At 44.9% G+C, this 10,661-nt stretch overlaps 1 protein-coding gene across 1 annotated transcript; it reads right to left on the reverse strand.

Moving 5' to 3' along the window:
* Positions 1–621: 621 nt before the first annotated feature.
* LOC105715973 (retinol dehydrogenase 16) lies at positions 622–5,253 on the reverse strand. The gene is made up of 4 exons (XM_064377250.1): positions 4,462–5,253; positions 2,040–2,298; positions 1,512–1,675; positions 622–940 (listed from the first exon to the last, which is right to left on the reverse strand). Exons 1-4 carry the CDS (start codon positions 4,772–4,774, stop codon positions 723–725), a joined length of 954 nt encoding a protein of 317 aa, XP_064233320.1. The 5' UTR covers positions 4,775–5,253; the 3' UTR covers positions 622–722.
* Positions 5,254–10,661: the final 5,408 nt, after the last annotated feature.

Genomic DNA, 10,661 nt, shown 5'->3' on the forward strand with positions numbered 1-10,661 from the left:
GGTGCTGAGCAAAGGAGGGAATCCAGACTCAGAGAGGGATTGCAATCTCATGTGTCTGGAATCTGAGTGTAGCTTCACAAGAACATTCAAATCACTGCATGTGGGTCAAACTATTAACTTTTTCAACATCATAAGAATTAAAGGAAGTCCATGCTTTCAAGACAAATAGAAAACTGGTTTATCTGTACTCTGCACAGATCCCTACTGAGGACACCACCTCCAAGCCACTGCTGCTGGAATGACTCCTGAGGCCTATGGGGCTGCATAATGGTTGCGCTCCCAGTCCCAAAGGCTTGTGTACAGGGATCTTCATAGGAGAGTTTCCCTCACATCCTTCAGGTCACTTCCACCCCATGGGAGGGTGTAGACTGGCCCAGAACTAACACACAGTCTAAGAAGGAAGCAGTAGGTAATGGCATGGGCTGAGGCTCCTTCCACATGCTCACACTTACCCCAGAAGCTTGCAGCCTTGAGTGGCCACCTAAGGTGACAATGCACTCAGGAGCACTCTCTGGTCCCTATTTCTTAGCTGCATAACTTGAAACGTTCCCACCAACATCTCCAGAGAGAGGAATTATCTCCCAGGAGAATTATGGCCAGGAGATCATGAAGAAGGTGGGATTGGTACCCTACTGACCTGAAACCTTTATTTCTTTCTCCATAATACATCACTCCTCATAGCACACCCCAAATCCATGCAACCATGCACCCAAGTCCTGGCTTCATAGAGCCTTGGCCGGCCTTGGAGAACTCCAGTAGAAAATGGCATCCACCAGGAAGGTGGGCATGTAGCTCATGGGAAGGTAGAAAAGTTTGGCATCCCAGCCAGCTGAGTACCGAGTGCGGGGGTGGCAGGCAGTCAGCGCATGCTCTATGCAGTTGGTCACCAAGGACAGATCCCGTGTGCAATTTTGTTCCATTTGTTCAATTGACTCCTTATCTGTTAAGAATGAGAAATGATCCATGTATATTTCCACCTGCAACCAATCCTGCTTTGAATTCAACTTAGAATGGAAAGGTTCTAAGAACTCACCCCACAACCCCCAGGCAAGCAATGCCTCAAGTCTATTTTATCCAAATTCCCTGAGTTGGAGCCCATCCATGAGAAAGTAAGACGTGTTCCACACTAAGCCGTGTCTGTCTCTATTTGGGAATATCTACACTGTGTAATGATGGTCTCCAGTAGAAGTCTCAGCACATAAAAACCCGCTGTCTCTAATGCCAGCTTGTGATCAGGCTCCCAATGTCTTCCCTTTCTGGCTTCACTTTGCTTCTCAAAATAATGACGGGTTCAGATAGACACTGGTCCCAAGTTCTAAGAAGCCTGGACACTTGCTTTACACGACCAGTTGACCACACAGCATCTATCATGGAAATGGGGCTAAAGATCTCCACTTTGTGGGGCAAGGAGAGCCTGGAGATCAAACTCTAATGCCCTTCAGACACCAGTGGTAGGCCAGGGATTCCCCACAAGGCTTTGCTTCTTTCCCTGCAGTCCACAGCTTACTCACAGGATGTAAGGAACTTCTCGCCATAGATCTGCTTGACCTCTGGACTGGCCCGGTCCCAAATCTCCAGGAAGCTCTGAAAGATTCTATCCTTACTGACTATAGCAGTCTTGAAAGAGCCAGGCTCAATCATAGCCACCTTCACCCCAAAGTAGGAGAGCTCCCTCCTGCAAGACAGAGAAACAGAGGGGTAAAGCCTTAGGGGTCTTAGAAGGTAAAACACAAAGAATAAAAGAGCCAGGTCCAATTCTGCCTCTGGCAGTTTCTGACCAAGAGATCCATCCAGGGAAGAGGAATCATTCAAGAAACTCTCTGACCAGGGGCCCCTCTCCCACCTCGCACTCAGGAATGTGCTTCCCACTGAATGGCCAGCCCAATCCAGAAAGAGGACGATGAGAGCATCACACATGAAGACAGAGAGGGATCTCATGAAAGGGCCTTACAGGCTGGATTCAAGGAACTCCCTGGAAAAGGCTTCCTCACAAAGACAGGAGCAGGAAGACCTGGGTGGGCCCCATCTCAGAACCATACCTGAGGGAGTCGGAGAAGGCTTCCACGCCGTACTTGGAGATGCAGTAGCCTCCACCAAAAAGTGTTATCCGGCCCAAGACACTTGAGACGTTGACCACACGGCCCCTGGCCTTCCTCACTAAGGGCAGCAGGTTCAGAGTCACATCAATTAACCCCAACAAGTTCACATCCAGTATGGTCACAAAGTCCTGCTTGGTCAGCCACTCATTGGGGGCGATGGGCAAGGCAATACCAGCATTATTCACCAAGCCCCAGAGTCCTGGGACAGTGGGAGATGAGAGAGCATCACTGTGTTGTGCCTGTGCAGATGGACACAGTCAGGGTGCAATTCCCATCACAATAAAGTGAAGGCAGAATGACAGGTGTGGGAGGGGAGGAGGACATAGCAAACAGCACCGCGGGATCTGCAGGCCTGGGGGCTAGGCATTCGGCAGCTGCTGGGCCACAGAACCCAGTCTTTCTCCATTTACTCTTCAAGGCCCAGCCCACTGCCTGAGAGACAACAAGCTATTACCCCTATTGCAGCATTACAGGAAATCATGTTAAAGATATTGTCCATGTATTAGTCTGGAAACATGAAGATCAACGTTTGGTTACTTAAACATTAATGTTGCCTTGCAGACATTATAGACACCTCAATTTTCATACCTTACATAATGAGTGTTCAAAAACTATCTGTTTGTGAAATAAGAGACAAGAGAAGGGCCAGGCGTGGTAGCTCATGCCTGTAATCCCAGCACTTTGGGAGGTCGAGGCAGGAGAATTTCTTGAACCTGGGAGGCAGAGATTGCAGTGAACTGGGATTGCGCCACTGCACTACAGCCTGGTGACAGAGCAAGACTGCATCTCAAAAAAAAAAAAAAAAAAAAAAAAAAGAGAGAGAGAGAGAGCATGCTAGATTAGAGAGGAAGAGTAAGGGAGAGACAGAAGACAGAAAGAGACAGGCCTGAAATCCGGCGCTTGGGGGAACTTGGGGAAGGTCCTGTGTTTGACCTCAGGGCACTGGTCTTGAAACATTCTGCACTGATATCCAGTAACATTCCTACAGAAAGCGCTGGAAAATTCCAATGCACAGGCCTTGGGGACGAGGCAAGGCTGCCTCACCCCACCCAGTACACAGACTTCACCCTCTGCCCCAGAAAATGTCACCATCTCCTCCTGCTGCATCAGAAGCCCACTCGCCATCCTTCCCTTCAGTTCCAAGTTCACTCAGCTCTGGGAAAATCTCTCTGGAAGATGCAAACACACAATCCCCAGGACTTCACATCAGCAGTTTTCCACCCACAGAGCTAGGGAGCAGGAGCACAGGGTTCCTTGAGTCAGGACGGGGGTGGCAGTTGTTGATCTGAAAGGGTTGGCCCAGGCATATGAATCTGTCCCCTGCTCAGAAACAGGCCCTGCTCTGAAACAAATGCAGACTCCTCCACCCAGACATCTCACTATTCAGAAGTCAGTCATTACCCACACATACATAGATGCTGGCAAATCAAAGTCCACCAAGATGACATTTGTGATGATAAACAGCGGAAGGAATTTCATATCCAACCACTCAGTATGGATTACATTGGTAAGGCTATTTGAAGGATACAGTTTTCTACATCATTAGATACAATTTTATAAAAATGATCATTATGGTAGAAGAATGTTCATCTTCTCTATAGAATATACGGTGACAGAAACTAGGAAAAAAATAGAATTCTAATTACGTAAAATTGTAAAAAGGACTTATGTGTGAACAATTTCAGAGAAAATTCTGTTTTCATCTTTATTCTTTTCAGTATTTTCCACAAAGATCATATTCTGCATTTATTCTTACATAAAATAAATCCATGTTTCTTTCTTCACCTGTAATAATACAGATGAATTAATGTAGTGAAAGGAAGAAAGAAAGAAAAAGTAACTCCTTACTACTTGTGCCTTCCTTAACCCGTCCTGATGCTGACACCCTCCTCTGAAGATGAGGATGGTCGTGGCTCTTGCTGGACGCCAATGGGCCCGGCAGGAACAAGGTAAAGTGCTGGGAACACGAGCCCGGCTCCAGCACAGCCACAGCCTCCATGCACACCTGCAGCCCTGTGCTCCTTTCTCAGCCATCCTCCAGCAAGTCTCCAGATCTCTAGCCCAGGCCCTCAGCATCAAACAACCCATAACTTCTGCTTAGAACGGAGGGGAGAGGATAGAGAGGAATTCTGGAGAGAAAATTCTCATCGGGACAGACTCTCCCCAAGACTAGACACCTCCATTGTTGGGAGTGGGTAAGGACTGGAAAGAGATGGAGCTCAGGCCAGCCTGATAAGTGAGAAATACTAAGAAGCTACTGCTACTTCAACCTGGAAAGACACTGTAGAAATCTTCCCAGGAAGAAGACAGGAGGTGGCCACTTCATACGGAAGGTAGAAACAGACAGGAATCTGGGTGGTACCTCTGTCCCCCACGCGCTCCTTCACCCACTGGGCAGCTGCAGCAACGCTCTCTGTCTTGGTGACATCCAGGATCACCGTCTCCAGCCTGTCTGAAGTCTTGCGCCTCAGCTGCTCGGCTCCTTTCTCCGTCAGACACGCAGCCAGCACGTGCAGGCCTCCTTCATCCAGCTGTCTTGCCAGTAGGTTCCCGAAGCCCGAGTCACAGCCCGTGATGAACACACACTTGTCTCTCAGGTGACTCACCACCTGCCTCTCCCGGTGCCAGCGCAGAAGGTAGTACAGGCCCACGAAAACTGCCAGGTAGAGCCACATGCCTTTGCAGAGGACAGACACAGACAGGATGTGGGGGAACCCAGAGTCTGGCCTCTGTTCACACAGGAGGACTTAAGAACACAGAGGGCTGCGGTAGGCAGGGAGGCCCTCAGGCACTTTGGCAGGGAGTCCTCACTTTCCTCCCTGATCGCTGTCTTTCTGCAATGTATTTATTCTGGCTCCACCTCTCTACTCTTTGAACTGCTTTTGCAAGTCCTCATGTGTGCCCTTGAACACCACAAGTCCTGCCAAGTAGGAAGACATTATGACTCAGCAATGTGTCCCTAGTCCCCTGATTTCTCTCTGCCTTGCTGTGGCATGCTGTGTCCATGCAGGAGCACACACATGTATTCACACGAGAACACGCACAGACCACACGGCTCACACACAGCTGCCCACACACACTCTCCATGCCAAACACACCCTTCCCATCTAAGTACAAGGGTCAGAACTGTCTCTACAAAGCTCCTATACCAACCCTCCTGGTCCATGACCTTCAGAACACAGAAAGACCTTATTGGGCAGCTACACATGGTTTCCAGGCCCCTTAAGCAGAAATCCCTCTTTGAGCTTGAGTTTCCTTATCTTGCTCATCACCCAGAATCAATCACTCCTCAGATAACCAGAGCACTGTCAGGCTCTCTAGGGTGAGAAGGAGAAGGTGAAAGAGTGGACAGGAACAGGTCCCTCCTACTACAGTAGTTTTCTGGGGCAGAAACAGTGCAGGATCCCACAGGGGAAGTCCAACCTCAGAGGTAAAGAAAGTTGGGGGAGAGAGAGATCCAAGATGGCTGATCACTAGCAGCTCATGATTGTAGCTCTCAGTGAAAGTACAGAGAACGAGAGGACGCTACACTTTCAGATGAGTTTTTGCTGCTCACGGACCAGGAGATTCCCAGTGGAGGAGCCCCACGGGTCGCCAGCGCGACTCTTGTGGCCAGCGCGGCAGTCCTTGGTGCAAAGTGAGCGGGACTCAGTCCCTTCTTGGCCGATGTTGTTTGGATCTCTGGGAAGACAGAGTCGTCTATTCAGCTGATTGAAGGACGGACTGAAGAAGGGAGCTAGACTGGAGATTCCCGGGCAGAAAAGTACCATCAATCTTAACACTGCTGTTTTCGCCAGCGCAGTGGATTGCTCAGATTTCGGTGCTGGGAATCAACAAGTTGGACGTCCACTCAGAGACCTAATTTGAAAGTCAGTAATCACAAAGATGACAGGTGGATAAATTTACAATGTTGTGAAGAAACCAGTGTAAAAAGGCTGAGAATACTCAAAATCAGAATGCCTCTCCCTCTACAGGGGATCACAGTTCCTCATAAGCAACGGAACAGGGCCTGATGGAGAATGAGTGTGTTCCATTAACAGAAGTAGGCTTCAGAAGGTGGATGATAAGAAACTCCTGTGAATTAAAAGAACTTGTTCTAACCCAATGCAAAGAAACTAAGAACTTTGAAAAAAGGTTTAACGAAATCCTAATGAGAATAGACAATTTAGAGAGGAATATAAGTGAATTAATGGAGCTGAAAAACACAACATGAGAACTTCACAAAGTATGCACAAGTTTTAACAGTCGAATTGATCAAGCAGAAGAAAGGATATCACAGGTCGAAGACCAACTTAATGAAATAAAATGAGAAGTCAAGATTAGAGAAAAAAGGATAAAAAGGAATGAGCAAAGTCTCCAAGAAATATGTGACTATGAGAAAAGACCTAATTTACATTTGATAGGTGTACCTGAATGTGACAAAGAGAATGAATCCAAGTTGGAAAATACTCTTCAGGATATTATTCAGGAAAACTTTCCCAACCTAGTAAGGCAGGACAATATTCAACTCCAGGTAATACAGAGAACACCACAAAGATATTTCTTAAGAAGACCAACCCCAAGTCACATAATCGTCAGATTCATTAGGGTTGAAATGAAGGAGAAAATACTAAGAGCAGCCAGAGAGAAAGGTCAGGTTACCCACAAAGGGAAGCCTATCAGACTTACAGCAGATCTCTCAGCAGAAACCCTACAAGCCAGAAAAGAGTGGGGACCAATATTCAACATCCTTAAAGAAAAGAACTTTCAACCCAGAATTTCATATCCAGCCAAACTAAGCTTCACAAGCGAAGGAAAAATAAAATCTTTTGCGAACAAGCAAGTACTTAGAGACTTCACCATCACCAGGCCTGCTTTGCAGAAGCTTCTGAAAGAAGCACTACACATATAAATGAACAACCAGTATCAGCCTTTCCAAAAATATATCAAAAAGTAAACAGCATTAACATAATGAAGAACTTACATCAACTAATGGGCAAAACAGCCAGCTAGCATCAAATGGCAGTATTAAACTCATATATATTATTAACTGGATGAAAAGCCAAAACCCATCAGTATGCTGTATCCAGACCCATCTCACATGCAACGACACACAAAGACTCAAAACAAAGGGACGGAGGAAGATTTACCAACCAAACGGAGAGCAAAAATAAATAAATAAATAAATAAAAAGCAGGAGTTGCAATTTTCACTTCTGATAAAATAGACTTTAAAGCAACAAAGATCAAAGAGGCAAAGAAGGACATTACATAATGGTAAAAGGATCAATGCAACAAGAAGAGCTAACGATCCTAAATATACACGCACCCAATACAGGAGCACCCAGATACATAAGACAAGTTACTTATAAAGAGACTTAGCCTCCCACACAATAATAGTGGGAGACTGTAACATCACATTGTCAATACTAGACAGATCAACGAGATAGAAAATTAACAAGGACATCCAGGACTTGAACTCAGACCCGGAACAAATAAACTTAATAAACATTTATAGAACTCTCCACTTCAAATACACAAAACACACATTCTTATCAGTACCATATCACAGCTATTCCAAAAGTGACTACATAATTGGAAGGAAATCACTCCCCAATAATTACATAGCATTTCATAGGTTTAAATGAAATATTGGTTGGCTGCTTGTTTGTTATTTTCTTCCCTTATTCCTTCCTGTCTCCACTGTTAAGCACAATTACTGGCATAAAAGAGGTTTTCAATTCCCATTTTTAGACTGCATTCTAGCCTGGGCAATAAAGCAATACTCCCATTCTCTCTCTCTCTTTCTCTTCCTTTTTCTTCCTCTTCTTCATTCTTTTTTTTCCTTCTCTCTTTCTTTCTTCCTTTTTTTTCTAAAAAAAAAAAAAAAAAGAAAAGAAGAGAATCAGAGCACAGTGAATGGTCAAACATGTAACTGAGACCTGAAAAGGAAAGGGGAGAAAGAGTGGGATGAATGCAATACTGGCTGAGAATTTTCCAAAACCAATAAGGACATAAAGCCACACATTCAGGGAGTTCTATAAACTCCAAGCGGGGTATGTGCAATGAAACCCACATGAAAGCAGTCATCGTTATATGTCTAAAACCCAAAAACAAATTATTAAAACCAACCAGGCCCCTCTGCTTCACACACACATACACCTTTGAAAGGAACAATTCACCAGATAGATGACTTGTCAACAAAAATTTTAAAAAAGGTAGTACAACTTACAATCATTGGTATCATCTTCGGTTTACTAAAAGAAAATAGCTATTCACTAAAAAAAAAAAAAAAAAAAGAAAGAAAGTTGGGGGAAGGAACGAAGGAACGGAGACTTGGAACCCACAGGAAGGAAATGCCCAGGGCTGCTGGGAGGAGGAATGGGAGAAATTACACATGCAGGTGTCACAGGGCTCACTCACTCACCCCTGGATATACCCGGTGCTGCCCTTTGCCCTCCCCTGCCAGGGCCCACTCCAGAATCTTCTCACTGACCAGGGCTTCCTTCAACTGCACGTTCTCAAGGGCCGAAATGCACAGAGATTCCCAACCTTCACGTCCACTGCTCCACTCTTATTCATCCTGAGAGTAACAGGACCCTTGCTGTGGTGGCAGTTGCTTCTAAGACACTCCATTCAGGAGCAATTCCAGGTAGTCCTAGAGGGGGCAGTCAGAGGGAGGTGGCATCTGGGAGACACCCTCTCACCCCAAATGTGAAATCCCTCAGATCTGCCTCTGGCTTGCAGACATCCTCCCCACTACCTAAGTCCTTTGACAACCAAAATGAGTGACTGAGGCTTAAGTCTCAATCATCCAGGGTTACTAAGGCAGCTGCAGGGTGTCCTGGAACTGCACTGACATCCTCCCACCCTGCACAGCAAAGCCAAACACTGACATCAGGATAGCAGCAAGGGAAAGTGAGCTATTTATTGCAGGACATCCATCAAGGAGAAATGGGCAGCTCAGACTTAAGACCCTATATCCCCTAAGACTCACAGGTAAGGATTTTGCCAATGAAAAGAGTCAAACCCTGTAAATATTTAAAGAGATTTATTCTCAGCAAAATATGAATGACCATGACTCATGATAGAGCCCTCAGGAGTTCCTGAGAATATGTGCCCAAGTGGGTTGGGGTGCAGCTTGGTTTTATACATTTTAGAGAGGCATGAGACATCAATCAAATACATTTAAGAAGTACAGTTTTGGTCCAAAGAGGTGGGACAACTCCAAGTGGCGGTGTGGTGGGGAGTGTGGGAGGGCATCCAGGCTATAGACGAATTTAAACATTTTCTGCTTGACAATTGGTTGAATTTGTCTAAAGACCTGGGAATGATAGAAAGGGAATGTTGAGCTTAAGATAAATACTGTGAAGACCAAAGTGCTTTTGAAGTCTTATAGTGGCTGCTCTTAGAGACAGTAGATGATAAGTATTTTCTATTCAGATCTTAGTTAATCTCTTCAGATTAACTAAGAGGAGGGTCTCAAGGAAAAAGATCTAGCTATGTTAATGGAGATTCTTTTTATTTTTATTTTTATTTTTTTTAAATTTTTAAGATGGGGTTTCACCATGTTGGTCAGACTGGTCTTGAACTCCTGACCTCAGGTGATCCGCCTGCCTTGACCTCCAAAGTGCTTGGATTACAGGTGTGAGCCACCACGCCCAGCCGAGATTCTTTATAGATGGAAATTTTCCTCCACAAGAACAGTTTTGCAGGGTCGTTACAAAATATTGCAGAGAAATATGTTTTGGGGTTAAATATTTTGATTTTCTTTCCTGTCTCCTAATGTTATGCCAGAGTCAGGTTGGAAAGCAAATCAGGTTGGAAAGCAAGCCCAGGAGTTTGAAACCAGCCTCAGCAACACAGGGAGACACGATCTCTACAATCAATCAATCAATCAATCAATCTAGCCAGGTGTGGTGGCACATGCTTTCAGTCCCAACTACTCAGGAGGCTGAGGTAGGAGGATTGCTTGAGGCTGTAGGTCAAGACTGTAGTCAGCCATGATTGCGTCACTGCATTTCAGCCTGGGCAACAGACTGATATCCTGTCTCAAAAAATACATGGCAGCTATACATTGCTTTCACCCAGGAGGCAGAGGTTGCAGTGAGCTGAGATTTCGCCATTGCTCTCTAGCCTAGGCAACAAGAGTAAAACTCCATCTCCTCCCAAAAAAATTGATTGTTATTCATTTGAAGTTTTCCCTTTTTTTTTTTTTTTAATGTAGGCACTCATAGCTATAAATTTCTCTCTTGATTCTGCTTTTGTTATATCACATAGGTTCTGGTATGTTGGGTTTCTGTTATTTGTTTTAAGAATTTTTTCAATTTTCTTCTATTTTTCATTGACCCATTGGTCTCTCAGGAGCATATTTTAAAATTTCTATGTGTTTATATGTTTTCCAAAATTCTTCTTATTTCATTCTATTGTGATCAGAGAAGATGCTTGATATTATTTCAACTTTTTCACTCTTTTAAGACTTGTTTTGTGAGTTAACATGTGGTTTGTCTTTGAGAATGATCCATGCGCTGAGGAAAAGAATGTGTATTCTACAGTCATTGGAAAATATGTTCTGTAATATCTA

This window comes from Aotus nancymaae, unplaced genomic scaffold (assembly GCF_030222135.1).
Source record: "Aotus nancymaae isolate 86718 unplaced genomic scaffold, 86718_ANA_hifiasm-v0.15.2.pri h1tg000016l, whole genome shotgun sequence".
NCBI lineage: Eukaryota > Metazoa > Chordata > Mammalia > Primates > Aotidae > Aotus > Aotus nancymaae.

Excerpts from the sequence above, each read along its gene's own strand:
- LOC105715973 (XM_064377250.1), bottom strand. The coding sequence starts at position 4,774 with ATGTGGCTCTACCTGGCAGTTTTCGTGGGCCTGTACTACCTTCTGCGC. Across the intron at positions 1,676-2,039 it reads GCCTTCTCCGACTCCCTCAG|GAGGGAGCTCTCCTACTTTG; the intron begins GTATGGTTCTGA and ends TCTGTCTTGCAG. Across the intron at positions 941-1,511 it reads CGAGAAGTTCCTTACATCCT|ATAAGGAGTCAATTGAACAA; the intron begins GTGAGTAAGCTG and ends CATTCTTAACAG.